This window comes from Mus pahari, chromosome 8 (genome assembly GCF_900095145.1).
Source record: "Mus pahari chromosome 8, PAHARI_EIJ_v1.1, whole genome shotgun sequence".
Lineage (NCBI taxonomy): Eukaryota > Metazoa > Chordata > Mammalia > Rodentia > Muridae > Mus > Mus pahari.
This window is the reverse complement of record NC_034597.1, coordinates 108525434-108550171: the sequence shown is the minus strand read 5'-3', so window position 1 is coordinate 108550171 and position 24738 is coordinate 108525434. Positions and strand designations below refer to the sequence as shown.

Genomic DNA, 24738 nt, shown 5'->3' with positions numbered 1-24738 from the left:
GACCAATTGCAATGAGCATTTGCAAGTAAAGATGTATGAACAAAAAAGTATACTGTTGGACACATTGTTTATTCTCTTTGAGGAGGAGATTACAAGGGTGGAGGGCAGACACAAAGGGATGGGGAGATGAGTGGGATTGGGGTGCATGATGTGAGATTCACAAAGAATCAGTTCCAGATCAAGAGAAGGGACAAATAAATAGGTTTACCTTATGGAGTGCAAGCCTTTAGCAGCGCTGTTGTTAGTTGGGACAGAAGCAGGATCTTCAGTCCCTTTCCATGGCCCCCATAGGCTCTAAGCTGCCTCTCCCGTGACCACCATTTCCATCTGAGCATTCCAAGTTGGGAGCCTAAAACTGACTGCCACAGCACCGTGATGAGCCTGCGGCTGTGGCTAAGAAGAAGACGATTAGTATGATTAAGCCATAGACAGTGTCACCTCCAAACTCCAAGAGCTCCACAGAAAGCAGGGGACTGTGCAGGAAGGATGTCAGGGAAGCAGGCCTAAGTCCCACCATACACCATCCCTGGATAACTTCAAGACGTTCAGTTAGAGTTGAAGTCGTCCTTAGTACTGCTCCGTGTCTCAACACTGTCAGAATTTGTTCATCAGAAAGGAGAGTCTTTCTATAACAGTGTCAACCTCCTATAGCTTCTCTAAAAGTTTTATGTATATGAGTGTTTTGTCTGTGTGAATGTATGTATATCACATGTATACAGTGCCCACATTGGCCAGAAAAAGGGATCCGAGTCCCCAGAGCAGCAGACACAGACCATTGTGAGCTGCCCACTGCGGGTGCTGAGAACTGAATCTAGGTCCCTTTCGAGGGTAGTGAGTGCTCCCAACTGCTGGACCACCTGGGCCCCAGCTCATTTACCAGTTTAGTTGTTGTATGTAAGCATGACGTGGGGAGAAAGCCCCTTAAGGAACTTGGTGTAGGGAGTTGTTATAATCATGAAATTAGTGCTTAAGAGTTGTGCATCATAAATGCCACCACAAGCAGCCTTTGGGGTGCATATTCCACAAGGAGTGCAATGGCAAGCTCTCCATAGTAACCTCTCCTGGCCCCGGCCCTTCCTCTTTGATCAGGATGTACTGATGGAGCTACTGGAGCAGTGTGCAGATGGACTTTGGAAGGCGGAGCGCTATGAGCTGATCGCTGACATCTATAAGCTTATCATCCCCATCTATGAAAAGCGGAGGGATTTCGAGGTATGTGACTGCCTGTCTTCCTGTACCTCATGCAGAAGCCAGCCATGCCCAGGTGAACTCCCACTCTCCACAGTTACTTCAGCATTCGTCACCAGTCACTGTCCATAAAGATTGTCAGACTTTACACACCCAGGCCTCACGTATGTCTTGAACTGCTGGGGTCTCATCCCAGCATGGAACTTTGGAGAAGTTTCCCCAGAGTCCTGTAATTTCAGGGCTCAGAAGTCAGTCTGTGAAAAGCGGTGCCTGCTTGACATCAGAGGATCTCTCCACCACTGCATTCAGAGTATCTGGGAGTAGATTCCACAGTGGGTGCTCATTTTAGACAGAAAAGGCTGCAATCCAGAAGTGATCACTGTGACATACACAGTCAGAATATTTTCCCAGGACTGAGGACATAGGCCAGTCAGTAAAGTGCTTACCCTGAAAGCCCTAGGACCCGGGTTCAGTGCCCAGAACCCACATAAAAAAACCAGGTGTGGTAACCCAGGCTTCCATTACCAGTGCTGGAGAGAGAGACCGGTGAACTCCTAGGGCACATTGGCCACCCAGCGTGGCCTCCTTGATGAGTTCTGAGCCAGTAAGAGACCCTGTCTTTAAAAACAAAAGGTGGAGCAGGCCTTGAGAACACCACCTGGGCTAGTCCTCTGGCTTGCACGCATGTGTTCACGTGCACGCACGTGCACACACACACACACACCTTATACACACACACTTCCATCCTTACACACATGCATGCTTCCCATTCTTACACACACATGCACACCCCCACCATCACACACACACATACTTGCTCATCCTACCCCTACACACAGACACATGTATGCTTCCATCCTTACACACACATATGCACACCTCCCATCCTTATACACACATATTCACCTCCCATCCTTATACTCACATATTTACCTCCCATCCTTACACACACATACACACCTCCCATCCTTACACACACATGCACACCTCCCATCCTTACACATACATGTATGTTTCCCATCCTTACACACATGCACACCTCCCTCCCACCCTTACACACACACACATGTACACCTCCCATCTTTACACACACTTATGTACACCTCACACCCTTATACACACATACATGCCTCCCACCCCCACCCTTATATACACACACATGCACACCTCCCACCTTTACACACACATGCATGCATACCTCCCATCTTTACACACATATGCACATCTCATATCCTTACACACACATGCACACCTCCCTCCCACCCTTATATACACACACATGCACACTTCCCACTTTTATACACACATGCATGCCTCACATCCTACACACACACATGTACACACCCTTACACATACACACATACATGCATGCCTCCTAGCTTTACACACTTGCACACCTCCCACCCTTACACACAAACCTTATACACACATGCAGTGATTTTTTTTTCTACTCCAAGGTATTTACAGCGGCATCATCACATTTACTATGTTAAATTTTATTCTGTTATTTGCAAATAGGAAGAAATGTGTTCTGTTCTGCTTTCCAGAGACTAGCCCATCTGTATGACACACTGCACCGTGCATACAGCAAAGTGACAGAGGTCATGCACTCGGGCCGCAGGCTCCTGGGGACCTACTTCCGGGTGGCCTTCTTTGGACAGGTGAGCCTTTCTGCTACTCAGTAGGCTGTTCCTCATCCTCTTCCTTCTGTTAAAGTGGTATCTTGGGAATTTTCATTCCATAAATGCTAGTATGATGAACTTGTCATATGTACTGTGGTTCTTATCTTCCTCCATAGTAAAATCTCTACTTTTTTTTTCCTTTCTTCCTGTCTTTCCTTTATTACTTAAGGCAGCGGTAAGTTCCTCCTCCCTAAGGAATTCTTAGCATCATCTTTTGTTCTTCGCGTGTGGTTTGCAAGTTTCCTTTTCAAGTCTTGTATGTATACTGTCTAGTCATTTCAAACTCCAAAAAAAAAAAATTAACATTTTATTCCATTCACAGAAGTCATCAGTCACCTCACACATCAGCATTGCATGTTTTAAACCACAGCTCAGACCTTCCTTGTGTCTGTGTACCTCAGTGTTCCATACACCATCTGTGCAGGCGGTTACCACATAATCCTTGGGCAGCCCTGTCGGAGGGGGGTTATTTAAACTTAAGTTTTAACCTCAGGCTCTAACATTATTAAATGCAATAGGTTATCATTCATTTTACTGAGGGCGTGTGGTTTTTCTGTGAGCACTTTATAACCTTCTCTTTCTTCTGTTATTGTCTTTTATAACTTTGTAGCAATACCAGTTTACAGACAGTGAAACAGATGTGGAGGTAATTACAGTGAATGCTTCTAAAGCAAGTAACCGTAGTGAAGTGGCTGCCTCTAAACTCCCTGTTTGATGTGGACTCTTTGTTTGTGTGTTTCATGTTGGCCTGTTTTTTGTTTTGTTTTGTTTTGTTTTGGGTTTTTTGTGTGTACATACATGTTTTTTATACTATTTCCTTTCCTGTTACTTCAGATAAGAAACTTTCTGAACATTAATTTCAAATATTTACCCCCAATCTGAACATTTTAAATTTCAACCTCTCTCACTTCCCATTCAGTTTTAATGCTATGGGCACATGTGCTTGGTGCTATGCCAGTAATAGCTGGCTGTCATGAAAGCATTTTCTAATTCTGTGCTGTTGACCTTCAGTGGTCTTTTTCAACACTCAAGCACAATCGAATTCACTAGAATTTCATGTCCCTTTCTCCCGACCTACTCCAGACCTGATGTGTGTCCCTGCTGTGTCACACAGGGCTGGTCATTTCCCCATGTGCCCTGCCACTTGGGAATGTAAAACAGGATGAACTCCCATTAAATGAAGAGCATGATGTCTCAGACCCCAGTTCATTCATCTCACCCAACACCTAGTGACTTCCTGAGTCTGCACTTGTGTGCCCTCTTTTATCTTTGCACTGTGACTCTGAGTTAGAGTCCCGCCCCTGTGTGGATGGCCTGTGTAAGTGGGTGTCCCCTGGACTCATTTTCCCATTGATCTTTGGTTCCTGTTTTTTTCACTGTGTGGTCAGCGGCTGGCACACTCAGGGACGCCACTAACTGTGCTCATCCTCACAGGGGTTCTTTGAAGACGAAGATGGGAAGGAATATATCTACAAAGAGCCCAAGCTCACGCCGCTCTCAGAGATCTCTCAGAGACTCCTTAAACTTTACTCAGATAAATTCGGTTCCGAAAATGTCAAAATGATACAGGATTCTGGCAAGGTACGACCGCTGTCCAATAAGCTTCATAGCAATTTTTTAATTTATGTGATTGTCCATAGAGCATGCATGCGCTCACAGATGTGGAAAGGGGTTGTAAGGAGAGTTGTCCTTGAGTGAGGGGTGTGCAACACCTGTATCACCGGGACTCTAGGCAGAGGCAGGAGGATCACACCTTACAAACCATCCTAAGCTAAGTAGTGAGACCTTGTCTCCAAAAAAACCCAGAAACAAAAGTGCCCTCTTTTACCACATGATTGCCTTACCACTGGCTCAGCCATGTTCTGTCCCAGATGGCTCCAAGGTTGTCCCTCACCGTCCCTTCCTATAGCCTGGTGTCTGTGACTTGACTGTACCCCTGGTGGTGACAGACCAAGTCGGTCATTCTCTAGCCAGAGTGACTGAGGAGTGAGACCTGCTTTCTTTAGAGTGACTTTCCTCTGATGCTTGGCTCTCAGGAGGACCCTTCCCACACCTACACAGTTGTCCTGAGCATTCATGTATCCCACCCTGTCCAGATGATGACCAGGAAACTTCCCAACCCAAGCCAAAGGCACACCCTTGACTGTCACATTTTAAAGATGTTCCTGTTTTAACTAAAGGGAATGGTGGACTCCAGCAGTTGGAGGGGAGGGGAGGGGAGGAGGCTAAGAGCAGGACCATGAGTTCAAGGCCAGCCTGACCTGTGTAGCCAGACCTTCACTTTCTTTAAAAAAAAAAAAAATCCAGCTGTGTGCTTCATCCTTCCAACAATGAAACACTCTGCTTCTTTCTAAGGGAGGAGTCCATAACTCTCTTTATTCCTGAGTCCTCTGCTGGTCACCCAGGGTCTAGCATTCACTCCCCGAGAGCCCTCATTTTCTCCAGTCTCCTGCTCAGATGAGTAGGGAGCTATGGGAAAGTTGAAGAAAGCAGCAGGGACAGGCTTCAGCTGGCTGCTGGATGAGGCAGAGGACAGGACAGTCCCTCCCTCGCTCCTCTGCGTGCTGGCGCCTGCTTTGACTGAACTAGTGGACTGCTGATGTTTCCAGACCAGTTTCTCTAGAGGCTAATTCTCTGTTACAGGGAAGGGACCAGAGGAGAGAACTCAGCTTGCAGCCATGGAGACTTGGGGCTTCTTGCCCCGTGCTCCTCCCACCATGGTCTTAGGGTTCCATGTTGGTCATCTCTGGGCTTTTCAGGCTGTGCTGATTTCTGTGTACCTCACCTGTGGAGTCCCAGGTTAGCACACTCCACTCCACCATAAAAGGCAGTAAAATCCCACTAAAATATCTCCCCTGCTCCCACCCTCCCCTGAGTTCCTGTGGTCTGATACTTGATGTTGTGTTTTAAGCTAGTGGCCTAAGGAGACGAAGCATCCTATCTTTCTAGATGCCTCCCCAGGCCTTAATCATTAAGAACCGCCATCCAGGGGCAGGAGAGATGGCTCCAGTGGCGGAGCTCCAGCAGAGGACCCAGTTCAATTCCTAGCACCCACACAGTGGCTCACAGATGCCTGTAACTCCTGTTCCAGGGGATCTGATCCCCTCTTCTGACCCCCACAGAGACCAGGCACATACGTGGTGGACAGAGAGATATGCAAGGCAAGATGTTCATACAAAAAAAGTAAAATAAAGATGCAATTTAAAAAACAAAAAAACAAAAAACCCTTCCAAATGGATCAAGTTGCTTTCCCCAGTTAGGCTTCTTGTGGGAACAGTCCTATGAAGAGCAGAGAGGCAGCTTCCAGGCTCAGCCCTTCATCCAGGCCTGATGGAGCTGCCGTGTTGTAGAACCCTCTCCCTCTGTCCCCCACCATTGCTCCCCCTCTGCAGCCCATACACACCAGCAGCCATGATGCATAGAACCAGAACCAGGCAGGCAGCCCCGTTCTCTCTGCCTTTGAATTGATTTTGCAGAAGAAAGTAGACTTGAACCCATTCGAATGCAGCTGTGTGGTGATCAAGCCAGGCAGGTTTGCAGTGGGTGAGGGCGCTTGCACAGAGGCCTGAAAGTTCAGTCTCTGGATCCCGAGAGATGCCCAAAGAGCTGGGCTCTGACCTCTGCATGTGTGTGCCGTGGCACACGTGTACCTGCACACATACACACATGCGCGTGCACACAAACAGGCACAAACGTAAAATGTATGTAACATACATTTACAAGTATGGTAAAGTCCTATGGATTTTTTTAACCTTCAACACTAGACAATGCCGTGCGGATGTCTCCTGTCTTGTTCTAAGCGTATGTGGAACGGTGAAAGCATCTGGCTGCCCCGAGTGCGCACACGCCATTGCTTCCTCGGCCATTTTATTGCTCTGGGTTAAACACAATTAGAACGTGTAGAATTGATTCGTCTCACTAATGGAAATCAATTTTTGTCTCTCTGTGGAACATAACTGTTTAATTTCTCATCCTGTGTGAGATGCCAGAGGACCACCAACTCTCACAGTTCGGTCACAGAATTGTTCGTGTGATGGGTTAATCGGAAAGGAAAGTTACTGTCTAATTGTACCTTAGGTTAATCTGCACTTGTATTAAATGAATTTATCTGCAGCTGTCAGCGTCTCATTTGATCTGACAACCAGTTAATAGTTATTTAGAGCCTAATATTTGATCCTTATTTTTTAAGTAATAAACCTTTTTTTTTTAGCCAAGTATGTAAAAGTGGTTTAAAAACAAACAAAAATTAAAATGGAGAAATCCACACTAAGGCAGGGCAAGGGTCGTAGACCCTGAGCAAGAAAACTACCAAGGTTTCCTCAAAGTTTTCCTCAGTGACATGAAAAAGAAATAAGAGGATTCTAGATTAATCAAGAGTAAAGAGGCAAGGCTAGTGCAGTGACTCACTTAGGAAGTGGATACAGGAGGATCAGGGGTTCAAAGTCACACTAGGTTGCGTGAGATCCTGTTGAAAGCAAGGTGGGTGGGGGAGGAATGAATGAGAGAGAGGGAGGAGCAAGGGACAAAAGAGAAAGAGTCATTCAAATGTGAGGTGTCATCATTGGTTAGACTCCTGTCCATCTAGGCCCTTCTGAGGGAGTTAGATGCCCTGAGTAGAGTTATTGTCATATCGTACCATAATGCTTATAGAGGAAAGTGTTCTCAGTTTTAGGAAAAAAGTAGGTGGTATGTCGTGATGTGTAGTGTTTACTTGGTATGTGCATACATGCATAATGCATGTATACATGTATATATGTACTTAAAAATGTCTGAAAGCAAGGTATATTGACACATGGGTGAAGATGTTATGATACAACCCATTGCCTTGTTTGCCAACCTAAAAAACCAATTTAAAACTGTCTCCACACGTGTGTGTGCATATGTACATGTATGTGTAAACAAAACTCCTTGAGACAAATACAGCAATGTGGTAGCAGCGTTGGTCCTGGCAGTAGACACATGGGTGTTCTTTTACTGCTTTTTCCAACCTTTCTAAGTTTTTCTCAAAATGTTTTCTAATTAGAAGTTTAGACTGGGAAGATTCCCAGGGATAGCACCTAACTTGTTGCTTATTGGATTAAAGGTCAACCCGAAGGATCTGGATTCCAAGTTTGCCTACATCCAGGTGACCCACGTGACCCCATTCTTTGATGAAAAGGAGTTACAAGAGAGGAGAACAGAGTTTGAACGATGTCACAACATCCGGCGCTTCATGTTTGAGACGCCCTTCACCCAGACGGGAAAGAGGCAGGGTGGCGTGGAGGAGCAGTGTAAACGACGGACCATCCTGACAGGTGAGCCTTCCCCTCTGAACACACAGCTCTTCCAGAGTAGGGATGTGTGGTTACTAAGAATAAACCAAAGGCACTGGCCCGGTGGCTGAAAGCACTTTCTGTTCTTCTACAAGGCCTAGGTTCAGTTCCCAGAGCATCCCCATGGTAACTTACAAATACAGTCCCAGGAGTCTGGGGGGTTTGACACCCTCTTCTGCGTTCTTCTGGCACTAGGCATGCCCAAAGTGCACATACATACAGGCAGACAAAAGACTCAAAAAATGTATGTAAAAATAAATAAATCCTAAAGAATTAAAGTAAGCTCTGCTCAGGATATGAGCAGAGAAATGGCCCAGCAGTTAAGAGTGCCTGGCCTTGTCAGATACAGATGTGCTCATATACACACCCACCCATAGACACACACATGCATACAAATACACACATGCACATATACGCTCACACGTGCTGAAGGTAAGAATAAAGTTAAAAATAAACTCATGATATCACCATACAGCATATATATATATATATATATATATATATATATATATATATATATAAAACAGTTTATATGAGAGAAATGAAATGAAGGTTTTAAAACACAACGAAACTTAGATTTGTAAAGTTTCCCACTTGTCCATTTAAGAAGATGTGTAATGCATTAGCCACATTGGCATCACAAGGATGCCCCTCTCTCTCTTTTTTTTTTTTTTTTTTTTTAAAGATTTATTTATTTATTTATTATATGTAAGTACACTGTAGCTATCTTCAGACACTCCAGAAGAAGGTGTCGTCAGATATAGTTACAGATGGTTGTGAGCCACCATGTGGTTGCTGGGATTTGAACTCAGGACCTTCGGATGAGCAGTCAGTGCTCTTAACCACTGAGCCATCTCACCAGCCCAGGATGCCCCTCTCTTAGCACACATTTGGTTTCCCTAATGTGTACCTGAGTGGCAGATCTTAACCAACTAAGAAAATTGTTTCTAGATGAGATGTCCTTGTGATTATCAGATTTGGTGCTATCTATATAGCACTTTTGGTTTCTTAAATCAGCATTTCTCAGAGTGTTCCAGAGCCACCAAGGTCAGCTGCTCCTGGGAATTTGAACTGAAGATTCCCAGGCTCTACCCACCCCCTAAATCTGCTGAATCAGAAGCTAGGTATGATAGCCAGGCTCCTGTGCCTGCAAGCACTCCAGGGTGTCTGGGTGCATGCTCGGAGCTGGGATCTCTGGGTATTTACCTTTATCGTGAATCTTGATATAACAGGGTGTTTTTCCTGGGCACATACTCTTCCGGTTACTCTTACAGTTCACATTTGATACAGAAGCATTTTAGATTAGATAAAGAGTGTGAGCTGAGCTCTATCACCACAACAGAGGACAAAGAGTAACTGGCTTCAAAAAGAGGCACAACAGATGCAGCCACATTGATTCTGAGAACAGCTAGTCACTCACCACACCTTAAGGATTGAGGAAGCTAAGTGCCTGGCATGGGCTCCTACAGACCTGGGTCACTGTCTCACTGTGAGAACTTGGAGAGATTTCCAAACATCCTTGTGCCTTCATCTCATTGTGTTAAATAATCCTGTAAAGTACAGACAGATAAGAGGGGAGAGAGTGTGCTTGGGGTGTCAGACCTCACCCGCCATTGAGCTTTACCTTTAAGCAAGCAAAAGGGAAGCATCCCAGAGACAGTGGTATAACCAGAGACCAGAGACAGACAGTGTAGCCAGCGACAGTAGAATCACACACAGTATAGCCAGAGACAGTGATATAACCAGAGACCAGAGACAGACAGTGTAGCCAGAGACAGTGTAGCCAGAGACGGTGGTATAACCAGAGATGGAAGGTATAGCCAGAGACAGTGGAACCACACACAGTGTAACCAGAGACAGTGATGTAACCAGAGACAGTGGAACCAGAGGCATTGTAGCCAGAGACAGTGTAGCCAGAGACAGTGTAGCCAGAGACAGTGGAACCACACACAGTGTAGCCAGAGACAGTGATGTAACCAGAGACAGTGGAACCAGAGGCATTGNTGATGTAACCAGAGACAGTGGAACCAGAGGCATTGTAGCCAGAGACAGTGTAGCCAGAGACAGTGGAACCACACACAGTGTAGCCAGAGACAGTGGTATAACCAGAGACAGTCAGAGACAGTATAATCAGATACAGTATAACCAGAGACAATGTAGCCAGAGTCCAGGATATACCTAGAAACATTGTAGCCAGAGACAGTGGTATAGCCAGAGACCATGGTATAACCAGAGACAGTGGTGTAGTCAGAGACATTGGTGTAGTCAGAGACATTGTAGCCAGAGACCGTGGTGTAACCAGAAACAGGTGCAAAGTTTGTGCTGAAATACCTAAAAGTGTGGAAAGGATAGCTAACCAAGACAGAGTTAGACAAAACTTTTTTATATAAAAGCTACTGACCACATGTACTCCCCTATAGCGAACCTTTAAAGAAACACACACCGCTTTGGAGACTTTGAACTAGAATTTCTCTTCAGCTACTCAGCCTCTGCTTCCTTCCACTGGATTAATGCAAACCTGACCTTTGACCTAGCAAGTTGTAGGGGAGCCCTGGCCTTCCCTACCCTCTGCACACAGGAGGGTTACCCATCTGCACAGTTCCCAGTTGGTGACTCTAATCCAATTATCTGAAAAAACTTCCTAGTTACCCCCTCCCAGACCTCCCTCCTTTCTCCTGCTCCACTCCGATCGGAAACACCTTCTGTTCACCCCCAGCTGTTGTACACTTGGCACACACGTTCTCTGTCTTCCTGAAGGGCCACACACCAGTACATGGGGCCTGTGTATAATTACATACTGGCTTCTTCCAGTCCCCACCTGACTCTCCACCTTCCAGGGCCACTTTGTTCTTCCACATAATCTTTGAGGTGGTGATGCACACTGCAGAGAGGCATGTTCCCCAAAATGAAGTCTGTACCCTTGTGCCCCTCACATCTCAGCAAGAGAAGACAGTAAACGGTCAGCATGGGACATTAGCGCATGCCCCACATGCTGATAGATGCCAAGGAGACTGGAAACATGGAGTCTGAGGGCAGGGTAATGGGGTGATGGGTGGCTCTCACTGAGAAAGTGACACTTGAGTCAAGACTTGAAGGAGATGAGGGTGGCCAGGATGTCTGTGTCTGGGCACTCTAGGGATAAAAGGGCTGGAGCCAGGGAGTATGAGGGAGAGGAGACAGGGTGAGGCCAGCAAGAATAGCAGGGCATTGGGACCTGCTGGACATGGGCACAGACCTGGCGTTTTCTCCGAATGGTGTCCCATCTAAGAAGCAGTGGTCGGGACCTAACCCCGAGTAGGATCAGGTGAATCATGGATGCTCCACAGACCACCACCTCACCAGTCACATGCACGGACAGCTGAAGTCAGAGTACCGCTTCCCTGGCAGTGGGCAGTGATGCTCAGCTTGTTTTTAAAAGAGAGAGAGGAAGACACCTTTGTGCAAGGGTCTGCCAGCCTCACTATTGCCACGTAAAAGCTGTTGCATCCATGAGGACACAAAAGAAATTCCAAAAAAGATCCCTAGACTGACTAAAAACATTTCTGAAACTAGAATGTGATCATTGAGGACATCTTCCCAGCTTTGCCCAGTGACTGACACCTCTGAGGAGGGGCAGCTGGCCCCATTTCCCTGTGATAAGCCTGGCCTGAATAGACTCTCCCTAGCCACTTACTAAAGATTTCAAACACAACTTCACTCATCTTTTGCTTATAAAATAAAATAAGAGGGCCAGCTATAGTGGTGCACACCTTCAATCCCAGCGCTCCAGAAGCAGATCTCTGTGAGCCCAAGGTCAGCCTGATCTGCAGAGTGAGTTCTAGGACAGCTAAGGCTCTGAAGTAAGAGCCTGACTCAGAGAGAGAGAGAGAGAGAGAGAGAGAGAGAGAGAGAGAGAGAGAGAGAGAGAGAGTGAGAGAGAGTGTCAGTCAGTCCTGGAAGATGGTTCAGTGAGTGACAGAAGCCATCATATAGGCTTGATGACCTCAGTTTGGCCCCTGGGTCCCACAAGGTGGAATGAGAGAACTGACTCCCAAGAGCACAGAGGAACACACATGCTGTGTATGTGCACCTTCACACACACACACACAATATATATATATATAAACTGTTCAGGTCATGTGTGCACATCTCGAGGCAACGGAGAGTATTACAGGTGATCCTGTAACACCATTTACTTATTAATTTGTTTATTTATTAGTTTGTTTGTTTGTTTAATGTGTATGAGTACTTTACCTGCATCTATATATGTGTACCACGTGCATGTCTGGTACCTAAGGAGGTCAGAAGAATGTGTCGGGTCCCTGGAACTGGAATTACAAATGGATATGAGCTGCCATGAAGGTCCATTTACTCACTGAGCCATCTCTCCGGCCTCCTGCTATTTTATTATTACTACTATTATTATTACTACTATTGCTCATTGTTGAACTGCTTGGTGTTGATATGATCAGATATCTTGTTAAAAAATAAGACACAGGGGGCTGGTGAGATGGCTCAGTGGGTAAGAGCACCTGACTGCTCTTCCAAAGGTCCGGAGTTCAAATCCCAACAACCACATGGTGGCTCATAACCATCCGTAACAAGAACTGATGCCCTCTTCTGGAGTGTCTGAAGACAGCTACAGTGTACTTACATATAATTAATAAATAAATCTTTAAAAAAAAAATAAGACACAGTATTATCTTTTAATGGAAAAGTGTGAGAAACAGTAAATATTTTCCTATCTCTTTTTTTAAAGATTTATTTATTTATTATTATATGTATATGTATATATAAGTGCACTGTAGCTGTCTTCAGATGCACCGTAAGAGGGCATCAGATCTCACCACAGGTGGTTGTGAGCCACCATGTGCTTGCTGGGATTTGAACTCAGGACCTTCGGAAGAGCAGTTAGTGCTCTTACCCGCTGAGCCACCTCTCCAGCCCATTTTCTTATTTCTTATCACTGGAAGTTTTAAAGCACCTTTCCACTGGAACAGTCATTCTCATCATTTGTGACTTGCCAGTTCCTGAAATGCTTTGCATAAAAATGTATTCTTGTATTTTTGTTTTTCATTGGTATCCTGGTTTAGAAAAATGTGTCATATGATTCAGTATTCTTCAGAGGAAAGTGAATTTTCTCAAAGATATCTTATGGCATTTTTTTTTACTTGATCTGTTCAAAACTGGTTAGTGTTTTAGAAGCCATCTGACCCTGTTCATATGAATCTCAGCTTCCAAGGAGAGTTAGGGCACTTATAGATAAGAAAGTAAACAAGGAATGATGACAGAGATTTTTTTTTCAAAGACACGCTATCAAGAGATAGCAAGTAACCAGTTCTATTTACCTTATGATATGACCAATCATTAAACACATTAAAGGGCCAGAGAGCTGGCTCAGTGACGAAGAGCACCAGCTGCTCTTGCAGAAGATCTGGGTTTGTTTCCCAGTACCCTCAGGGTGGCTCACAACGCCTGTAACTTCAGTTCAGAGGATCTGGTGCCTTCTTCTGGCTCTGTGGGCAACACGCACACACAGTGCACAGACAGACATGGAAGCAAACCATTCATACATAAAGAGCTAGAAGTAAATAAAGCCTTAAGCATACAGTGTTAAAAGAGAGAGTCCCAGCTCCAAAGACTATTAGCATATGACATTGACAAGTTCTGAGCTTTTTAGCTGTAAAATGGGCATGATAATTATTTTCCTTCCGCAGCTAGAAAGACATTTCATTAGCCTCTGGCGTAACTCTGGGCCCCCATTCCTCTGCAGCAATACACTGCTTCCCCTACGTAAAGAAGCGGATCCCTGTCATGTACCAGCACCACACTGACCTGAACCCCATTGAGGTGGCCATTGATGAAATGAGCAAGAAGGTGGCCGAGCTCCGCCAGCTCTGCTCGTCGGCTGAAGTGGACATGATCAAACTGCAGCTCAAACTGCAGGGCAGTGTGAGCGTCCAGGTGAGCTGCAGAGCCCTGCAGGGCAGTGTGAGCATGCAGGTGAGCTGCACAGCCCTGCGGGGCAGTGTGAGCGTGCAGGTGAGCTGCACAGCCCTGCGGGGCAGTGTGAGCGTCCAGGTGAGCTGCACAGCCCCTGCAGTAGAAGGGTTTCCCTTCAGTTCGTAGGCTCCAGTCCCTTCACACCAACAAGATCTGTCCTACCTGCCTGGCTCACCAGGCACTTCCCAGTTTCCCTGGTACCGTAGCTTCTATTTTCAGAGGGAGCAGTAGGCTTACCTGCCCCCAGTTCTGCCTACAACCTGGTGGCCTTACTGAGCTCTCTCCTAGAGACAGTACACTCCTCATGGAAATCTGACTTTTCAGTGACTTGGAGAATGTTGATTCCTGGTTGCTACTCTTAAAGCCTAAGAGAGATAGATAGCAGTAGGCTTTCCCATAACCATTAGTTTCTAGTTTCCATGAAAACTGAGTCTGGAAAACACCTTGTCTTTCACCCTCACTGAAGGCTTTTGTTTTGTTTTGTTTTGTTTGTTTGTTATCAGAAGGTCTTCATTAAGTTAAGTGTGCTGGTAACATTTTTTAAATTCATTTCCTTTTGAGAATTTCATTTCATATATGAAACTGTATTTATATCATCCTTCCCAGCTCCTCCCATGCCTCTTCATTCCTTCTCACAATTTTTAAACTATCACACACAGAGAGCCTGCTGAAGCCATTCAGTGTTGTTCTGTGTGTGTTTCTCTGTGTCACTCTTTCTCTCTCTGTGTGTGTGTGTGTGTGTGTGTGTGTGTGTGTGTGTGTGTGTGTGTGTTTCGGGCCGACCTGTTGGGACTGGATAACCTGTCAGGGGCTTGTTTCTTGAGAAGGAGTCTTCCTTTCTCAGTGCCTATAGCTCTTCATCGAGGGTGGGGCCTCGTGCGAGTCCCCATTTGTGTTGACTTGTCTGCTGGTGTGTCGTTTCTCACGTCTGATTTTAGACAATCACACTGTTGGGATTTTAACAGAGACACTACTGGTAATTTTATTGGTATGATTGATTGATTGATTGATTGATTGTCCTTTTAGAGAAATGCATAGCACATGTGGTGACGCCTGTAATGATGCATATGTTGTTTGTGAAAATTTATCAAGCTATAGACTTAAATATTCTTTTTTAAAAGTTATTTCAGATAGTGTCGTAGTCAGGGTTTCTATTCCTGCACAAAACATCATGATCAAGAAGCAAGTTGGGGAGAAAAGGGTTTATTCAGCTTATACTTCCATATTGCTGTTCATCACTAAAGGAAGTTAAGACTAGAACTCAAGCAGGGCAGGAAGCAGGAGCTGATGCAGAGGCCATAGAGGGATGTTGCTTACTGGCTTGCTCAGCCTGCTTTCTTAAAGAACCAAGACTACCAGACTAGAGATAGTACCACCCACAATGGGCCCTCCCTCCTCAATCACTCATTGAGAAAATGCCCCACAGCTGGATCTCATGGAGGCATTTCCCCAAATGAAGCTCCTTTCTCTGTGATAACTCCAGCTGTGTCAGGTTGACACACACAACCAGGCAGTACAGAAAGTTAACTAGGTGACAGGCAGAGTTTAAGTCAAGCTCCCTGTAGTGACCAGCTTCATACGTGCGTAAGGAGTTCAAGCACCTGTCTGTTCCTCCGTGTATCCCTCGAGTTCATAGTGGTCTCCTCCACATGTAGTCTGTGAAGGCTACACAGATGTGCGCTGTGTAAATTCAGCACCCGGGACTCAGTTTCTGAAATCAGTTTTTCTCTGTTTCTTCAGATGCACATGTAAGGAACCATGAGCTTTGAGCTACTATTTTACCAAATGTCATTGACCACAAAAGTATCTATAGATATTTTTAGTCATTCCCTCGTGTCCTACAAGCCTAAATGCCAAAGGGAATATCAACATTCTAGCAACAACATGATTGTACAATAGGGCCAGAGGCTATATTTTCTGTAGCTGAAAAACGTCACTGGATGACTTGACCTGGGAACATGGAGCCTCAATCTGCAGGCCAGTGAAGGGGCGGGGCCAGAGAGCTTGAACTCTCTGGAATGTAAAGCATGCAGAACCATTTGAGGTTTTATTAAAACACAAAGTCAGTCACCTTAAAGAACAATGAAGCCCAAAGTTCACACGGGTGCCCACCTGGAGAACAGAGTGGAGGCCAAAGAAAATGAGCTCTCTTTCTTCTCAGCTCCCAGGGCCTCTGCTCTCTCTGCCTCTTTAGCTTGGCTCCCCACCCTCTTACTGTGTTATGTTTTGCATAGACTCAACAGCCATCCTCTCTGTGTCTGCTTAAAGCTGGACTGTCTTTCACACATCAGCAGGTCTTTGGGGTGTCTTCCCATTAGCTCCATTTCCACACAACCTGATGCAGAGGCTGCCACATTCAGTCACCACAGGAAGTTAGCACTCCATCACTGAGGCCTTGCATCCCACACTGGCACACACAGGCTTCCACCTCCCTGTGTCCCCATAGCTGCGGTGAAGTCACCTGACCCAGTTCTGAGAGTGCTACACAGTCCTACACATGACACATCAGAGCTTCACACCAACAGCATTCCCTCCCTGGCCTTCTAAGCCCACCAGACCTTCTAGAAGAGATTGGGCGGTTCTTCCCTGAGCTCTCTGAGGCTCCTGGAATGTTGTCCTTGATATTCCAGTATTCAGCCTCTCTCTCCTCATTCCTGTCTTGTGTGGAATAGCACCTCCAGAGAACTCTAGTTGACTGGTTGGGAATCGGCAGCATCCTGCCACGTTGCTGAAGTCGGCAAGATGGTCGGCCTGTGGCTGCCTGTACCGTTCCATGAAGTGAACAATGCTTTGGCTTTGTTTCCTGGCTTGTAAGAGCTGGGAATATGGTTCAGTCAGTAAATTGCTTGCTGCACTGGCTGAGTTCAGATGGTTAGCACTGTAATCCCAGCACTGGGGAGGCAGAGTCAAGAAGGAAGGCCCCTAGCTTCCGTCTGGGAGATATAGTCGATTCAATAAGAGAGTCTGTCTCAAAACAAACAAACAAACAAACAAAAGGTGGAGTGATAAAGACATGTCTAATCTCTGGTTTACACATAAACACATGCACATAGACACTCATTCGTACACACACAAACACATTGCTCTATGTTTCATTTCTCACCATGTTCACCAGGTTGACCTGTTAGCTCAGTATAATGTAGCACAAACTCCAGTGTCTAAAACTCTGTTTGAAGAAACTTTCCTCCTGGGTTTGGAGACCTGGGCTCTGGTGTTGCACCCTGGTTGCTCAGACCTGAATAAGTCCATATGTCCCCTACACTGGTTCCCTCTTACATAAAATGAACCATCACAAGACCCCAAGGTATGGCTTAGGGATGGAATCAAGCCAGGTATAATGACCTAACTGAGTTTATGGTATGTTTTTCTTGGCCTTCATGTACATGAAAGTCAGTGATCCCAACTGACTCGCTTGAACAACCTTTGGACTCCATGGCAACTGATTCAAATAAACTATAGCAGCCATTTTTCTTCTAACACACTATCAAACCTTTGCTCTTCCCCAGGTCAATGCTGGTCCCCTAGCATACGCCCGAGCCTTCCTCGATGACACCAACACAAAAAGATACCCTGACAATAAGGTGAAGCTGCTGAAGGAAGTTTTCAGGTAAAGCCCACCGAAAGTTTCTCTTTAAGAAAGTCATCTATCTCTCTCTGGTTGTCAGCTCTCCATTACTATAACAAACAGCTGAGGCAGTTTGCTTATAAAGAGGAAAGGTTGGCGAGCTCACACACAGTGTTCGAGATTGTCTGGGGCCTGTGGTGAGGAACATATAGCAAAGTCTCTTGCGTACCAGCCTGGAAGCATGGAGAATAAGGAAGGGTCTTGAGTCCTACAGCCCCCTTCATTGGCATGTCACCAGCACCCTTCAGACTTCCCACTGGGGACCACACTTACCTGGTTCAAGAGACAGATGCCTCTCTCTCCTCACTCAGGCAATTTGTGGAAGCTTGTGGTCAAGCCTTGGCAGTAAACGAGCGTCTCATTAAAGAGGATCAGCTGGAGTACCAGGAAGAGATGAAGGCCAACTACAGGGAGATGGCCAAGGAGCTCTCCGACATCATGCGTGAGCAGGTAAGTACCACCTTGGCCTGGGCAGCATGTGGGGAGTGTTGGGGTCTGGAATACTCCTGATAGTAAGCTAAGTCTTCCAATATTCCCGAATTATCATCTCTGTGGTACTAACCCAGATTATTCAGAGAAAGTGGGATTGTTCCAGATGAGCAGTTGTCACCCCAGGAGAACACACAGGGCTCCTTATTCTCCTGTAAGAGAAGTGATTCTCTCTTGAAGGGCATCCTTCCCCAATCTTGTGCTTTCTGTCCTTCCTATGTGACTCCCCCTGTGGTCCCAGTAGGCTTCAGAGGACATTTCCAGCCAGGGTGTCAAGCAGACATCCAAGGCAACGTGCAGAGCAAGCCCAGTCACTGTGCCTGTTAACATCAGCTCCTGGACCTCACACCCTGTCTGCCACCTGAGTTATTGTCTCTGGTCTTACAGAATGGAGGCTGGGACTTTTTGTCAGCCTGCCTTGTCACATCATAACTGGAAATGTCTTTTGTTTTGTTTTTGGGAATTTCATATATGGATACTACAGTTATATCTACTTCCTTGATGCTCCTTCCCCTCCCCTCTATCACACACACACACACACACACACACACACACACACGCACACACACCTTCTCAACCTCGTGGTTCCTTATACCATTGTTACATATATGTGCATAAATTTGTAAATCCAGCCTGCTGAGTCTATTTGCTGTTACTCCTAGGTGTGGTGTTTATAGCTGACAGCTGGGATTAGAGAACCTGTTAGGGGCTCCTCAGGAGAAAACAGATTCTCTCCTTCTCAGCAGCCGTTAACCATCTCTAGCTCTTCATCTAAGGACGCTCTTGTGAGATTCCCCCATCTGTGTTAGCATGTCAACCATGTTGTTATGATATCATGGGGCCCTTTCCTGTCTTTTATAGAAGACTCCATCCTACAACAGAAACCCTCATCTTCTGGCTCTTACGATATTTCCACCCCTTTGCAGTGTTTGAGCCATAGGTGTAGAGGTTTGTGGGAGATGCATCAGTTGGGGCTGTGCAGAACTAACTTGATCATTTGATCTTTAACATCTTTGCTTCTTCTTTCCCTCCTCCACGCCGCGTGTGCTCAGATGGGATGGTAATGCCATTTTTTTTATTATTTTTCTGATAAATGGTCTCCCCTAACCCGAATCACATCTGGTTCTAACCGGGTTTGAGCAGTCATGGGTTTGTGCATGTGCAGCAAAGCCTCTCCTCTGAACATTTTTAAAAAGTAGAAAAATGGAAATATTAAATCATTAATGGTGAATTATGAAGCACAAAGGAGAGGAGGCTGGTGGGAGTAAACTGCTGGAGAAAGCTTGGGATCTTTTCCTCAGAACCTCCAGATTGCTGTAGGACAGAAAGCCTGACCAGTGGGCACCAGGGGTCAGGACTGAGAAAGGCAGAAGTAGAGAGAATGATGGGCTGGGTCTGTTAAGCTCCTAGACTGAGCAGGTAGTACCTGCAGTGGTCTCTAGACTTCCCGTCGTCTCAGCATGCACAGGAGCCCATGCACAGAAAGAAATGCGGCCTGGCTCAGTGCCTTTGGCCTTCCCTGACCTGCATGGGTCTGGTCTTCTGAGCCTCCATGAAGCTAGAGATCAAATCCTACACCCAATCCTTTCCTGGTCTTATTTGCCAGAAAGAGGCCCTTAAATCTGTAAGACCTGAGAAAAGGAGATAGGTGATCCAAATTCACTTCCAAAGGTTTTTCTTCAGGAGACAAGACTAGTTCCTATCTCAGAGAAGGTGAGAGATAGACCTCAGATTCAGGAAGTCTAGAAGGCTCCCATTCGTTAAGCTGTGAAGGAATCAAAGTACATTCTTTTTGATGTTCTCCTTACAATCTGAATGGAAGGTGGGCATTTATAGATAAACTAAACCATATATGCAAACTGCCAAAGCCCAAGCCTAACTTCGAGCACCTTTCTGCAGAATGATGGTCAGATGGGGAGTCATGATGTCATTTGAGGTGGCAACTGCCAGAGCATTGCACTTTGATAACACTATCTTTCTGTACCTCTAGATTTGCCCCCTGGAGGAGAAGACAAACGTGTTACCAAATTCCCTGCACATCTTCAACGCCATCAGCGGGACACCAACAAGCACAGTGGTTCAAGGGTTGACCAGCTCGTCCTCAGTTGTGTGATTTTTACCTCATGAACCATGTGTGAGGACATGCTTTGTCATGTGCAAACTCAGGATGACTTCCAGAGCTAATCACTGGTGTGGCCAAGCACAGGAAGAAGCCATGGGGAATGGGAGAGAGAAGGAGCCTGGACTGTGATATTTAATAGCAGATTTTATAGGAGTCGGGGGAAGGTGCACATATTTTTTTAAATCTCACTGGCAATATTTAGTTTTCCTCATATCTTAACAGGTATATGTGGATACTCTTGAGCTGAAGTTCAGTTTTATTCTTCTTACAGTATAGTATTAAAATAAATGGTCTAAAGGAAAAGAGGGAAAGTGTGCTGGGACACCTAGAGCAGGTGTGCTGGGACTGGGACACCTGTAGCAGGTGTGCTGGGACTGGGACACCTGTAGCAGGTGTGCTGGGACACCTGTAGCAGGTGCGCTGGGACACCTGTACCAGGTGTACTGGGACGGCTGGGACACCTGTAGAAGGTGAGCTGGGACATCTGTAGCAGGTGTCCTGGGGCTGGGACACCTGTAGCAGACACAGCAGCATTGTGGGACTAAGCTGGAAAAATCTTGAAAATATTTTTCTCCCTGGGGCACATTCAGGTTGAGTACAAGAACTATTTTTGTGTCTAGTTTTGATGACGGAAGGGAATTGACTATTGTAATTTTTGTACTAGTGAATGAGGAGACTTAGAGCCTTTATATTCACGCCTTGTGTTGACAACATGAGCACTTCAGAAGCTGAGTGTGAGCCTAAGCCTAGTCAGCAGCGTAGAACCAAAGGCCTGAACTAGCAAACACACCCGTGCTGAAACCTAAAGCCCATGTACATACGGACTGCTAATACAGCCTCCTCGCTACGTCCACACACTCACCACATTTCTACACTTTTAATATGTCAGCGTCCATGTTAAGTTTATTATTTGTGGCCCACTTGTGCTGTTCTCGGTATATGCAAACACATTGGACTTCACTGTTTATTCTTGTACATAAGTGCAATATGGAGATGTATACAGTCTTTGCTATATTAGGTTTATAAACTGTTTTAAAAAAAATTCATCCTTTTGCCAAAATGGTGGACTAAGTGATTGGTAAACCCTAAACCCTGTGGTGAGTGGAGGGATAATTTAAAGTTTTCACCATGTTATATTTTCTTTTAAGACTTTAATTTAGTAATTTTATATTTGGAAAAAAATAAAGGTTTTTAATTTAACTGGAATCACTGCCCTGCTGTAATTAAGTATCCTGTACCCCAACTGTATTAAAAATAACATTGCTGATTTTCTGGTAATAAACGCTGAATGTTTGTTGTCTGGCGATCCTAAAAACGGACAGGGTACCTAGTGGTGAAATAACATTACATAATTTTCTCTAAAAAAAAAAAAAAAGAGTGTGGATGGATACAGTAAGTTGGCAGTTATCAAAGCTGTGGTTGAGTGGATGGAGACCCAAACACCAGTTCTCTGGCTTTCTGGAAGCTCCCATGATACAGATTTCAAAAGGCGGACGGAGCTGGGCGTTGATGCTCTGAGGACTCGGGTGACTGCCTGGGAACAGGAGATGCTTCCGTCTGCTTTTCCTCTTTTCAGCTGAGTCAGACCGCAAGTCTCTGCCTTCTCCCTGACTTGCTTATGAGAGGAGCGCTCTGGGATCCAGTGGTGAGTCGTCTCTCCTTAGGCAGCCATGATGGTATACCACACCCTCATGGAAGACTACGGACTATGTTGGGTCTGAAACATTCTCTATCAGAGCTGAGGTGAAGCTGGAAAAAGAAACCAGAGATGGCAAAGGGTGTGCGGATGCCCCAAAGTATCTGGACTCAGAGCTTCAGGAAAGGCTTAGGGTAGATTTGCGGAGTCTCTGACACTCCAACCCTGTGTCATAAGCCTCAACTCAAACACCATCACAAGTAGATTTGAGAGCCTTGTTATTGAACTGGATTTACTAGTCATAAACACCTCATTTCGGAGTCATAAACTTCAAGTCATGAAAGATAAATAAAAGCCTGGAAAGAGTCCCTGGAAGATAAGATTGTTTGGAAAGTAGCCAATCCTCACTCGCTGTAGAGTAGAGAAAGGAGCCCTCTCTGTGATGGCCATGATCCAGGCGGACACCCTAATGTAGCTGAGGAAAAGCCAGAGGCATTCAGGTATAGAAAGGGAGTCACCTCCCATCCCTACAGCAGAGGGGCAAGGGGCAGTGGGGAAGGTTACAGAGATTTCTGTTGGCTCATGAAACATTTCATATAAAACAGTTCAGTTTTCATGTAAGAGGACACATTGGGGCGGGGAAGGTGTTCATGGTATTTATGCTGTAAGTCTGACAGTGTGAGTCCAACTCCTCAGAACCCACATAAAAGTGAAAAGAGAACACCACAGAGTTGTCTCCGACACCCGTACACATGCTATGACACACGTGCCCTTGTACATACTACAAATACAGGTAGGGCAATAGCAACTTTTAAAAATTATAACAGTGGTTTCTTAGGGAAAACTATTGCTAATTACTAGTAAATTTTAGAGTGGTTACAGAGATTATAATTTTTTAATTGATGAAAAAGCACACATGTCAAAATTTGCCTGTTTGATCATTTACATGTACGGTCAGTGACGGGACACTCATGTTACAAAAACTTCACCACACCCATCTCCACATCTGTCTCGTCCTCCCAAACAGAAACCATATTATCCAGGGAACAATAACTTCTTAGTTCCCCTTTGAGAAGATTGATTTTAAAGTTACTATACGATTAAAATTCTACTTAGGTCCTTATTAGGGACACCCAATGCCTGGGAATTAGATTTCTGCATAGAAAAGCAGTGCCTGTGTATAGCCAGCCCAGGCTGAAGGAGAACTTAAAAGTGACCAATCAATCAATCAATCAATCAAACAAAGCAACAAACCACAGGTAATGGTTTACTCACGGGGCAACTGCCAAGTGGAAAAGCATTAATTTCTGCCACAGAAGACAACTTGTGCCTATAATCTCAGTGCTTGAGAGGCAGACTCAGGAAGATAGTGTAAGGCTAGCCTGGGCTACACACATTTGATTGCCTTAACGTGGGGGAGGGGGAAGATGTCATTTATGTAAATGAGGCATGTCAATACAGAAAGTTGTATAGCTTTAAAAAAAAATCATTAATTATAGAGTGGTCTAGACGATCAACTTGTATACCAAAAGTCTACACACATTTAATGTATATAATCTGAGTCAGATGTAAATAAATACATTCAAGGCTTCCAAATCTTTTTGCCTGGGGTGGGAGGCCTGGAGATGGATTTGGCCTGGCACATTCTAGGCAAGTCTGTCACTAAGCTGTGACCTCAACCTACTTGTGCTTTTATTTTTCAAGGTAAGAATAGTTAGCAGGAGTTCTGCCCTCTTAAAATTTTAAGAACACAGCATCATGTTAGAAATGCCACAGGAACTAGGGTGGTAAGACAGACTTGTCCACTGCGGCTTTTTTTTTTTCTTTTTTTTTTTCTTTTTTTTTTTTTGGTTTTTCGAGACAGGGTTTCTCTGTATAGTCCTGGCTGTCCTGGAACTCAACTCTGTAGACCAGGCCAGCCNTTTTTTTTTTTTTGGTTTTTCGAGACAGGGTTTCTCTGTATAGTCCTGGCTGTCCTGGAACTCAACTCTGTAGACCAGGCCAGCCTCAAACTCAGAAATCCGCCTGCCTCTGCCTCCCGAGTGCTGGGATTAAAGGCGTGCGCCACCACACCCGGCCTCACTGCGGCTTTTTTATAGTTTGAGTTCAGAACCTGCCTTCCAAACCTGTGATTTTTTTTTATCCATTAATTTAACCAAAAAATATTTAAGAAAAAATTGTTTCTATATTAAAAATGGGTGAACTCATTTCTAACCAATAGTTTACACATGTGATGGTTGATCTTGATCACCAACCTGATTGAATTGAGTCACCTAGGCGTTCAGTGAGGCACAGCCACTGAGGAAGAAAGACCCACCCTGAGTGTGGATGAAACCATGCAATTGGCAGGGCCCAGGTGGAACAAATATGAAAACTAGGAAGAATCCCATATTCAGACAAGCCCTCCCTCTCCACCACAAACTCTTCTCACCACAGACCATGGAGCCATTGAACCATGACTGACAACATTAGAAAGTGTGAACCCAAGTCCTTTCCCCCTTGCTCAACTATGTTTATAGCAGCTTTATTCATAATAGCCAGAAACTGGAAACAACCTAGATGTCTTTCATCTGAGGAATGGATACAGAAAATGTGGTATATCTAAATAATGGAATACTATTCCGCCATTAAAAAGAAGGACAGCATGAGTTTCGAAGGCAAGTAGATGGAGCTAGAAAATATCATCCTGAGTGAGGTAACCC

General features: G+C 45.2%; 1 protein-coding gene across 21 annotated transcripts in view; it reads left to right on the top strand.

Annotated features, from left to right (window-relative positions):
- The window catches only part of Dock9 (dedicator of cytokinesis 9), a 258321-nt gene extending 236527 nt beyond the window's left edge, over positions 1 to 21794 (top strand). For 11 of the 21 annotated variants that reach the window (XM_029541772.1, XM_029541767.1, XM_029541764.1 and 8 more), the window contains 10 exons: positions 1090 to 1212; positions 2736 to 2849; positions 3040 to 3045; positions 3481 to 3516; positions 4305 to 4451; positions 7954 to 8164; positions 13935 to 14125; positions 17671 to 17771; positions 18101 to 18239; positions 20269 to 21695. In XM_029541772.1, the coding sequence (XP_029397632.1) occupies positions 1090 to 1212; positions 2736 to 2849; positions 3040 to 3045; positions 3481 to 3516; positions 4305 to 4451; positions 7954 to 8164; positions 13935 to 14125; positions 17671 to 17771; positions 18101 to 18239; positions 20269 to 20391 (1191 nt within the window). In that variant the 3' untranslated portion in view covers positions 20392 to 21695. Of the gene's footprint in view, positions 1 to 1089; positions 1213 to 2735; positions 2850 to 3039; positions 3046 to 3480; positions 3517 to 4304; positions 4452 to 7953; positions 8165 to 13934; positions 14126 to 17670; positions 17772 to 18100; positions 18240 to 19330; positions 19339 to 20268 lie in introns of all 21 variants that reach the window. The other 10 variants (XM_029541770.1, XM_029541773.1, XM_029541768.1 and 7 more) reach the window with 4 other exon arrangements.
- Positions 21795 to 24738: the final 2944 nt, after the last annotated feature.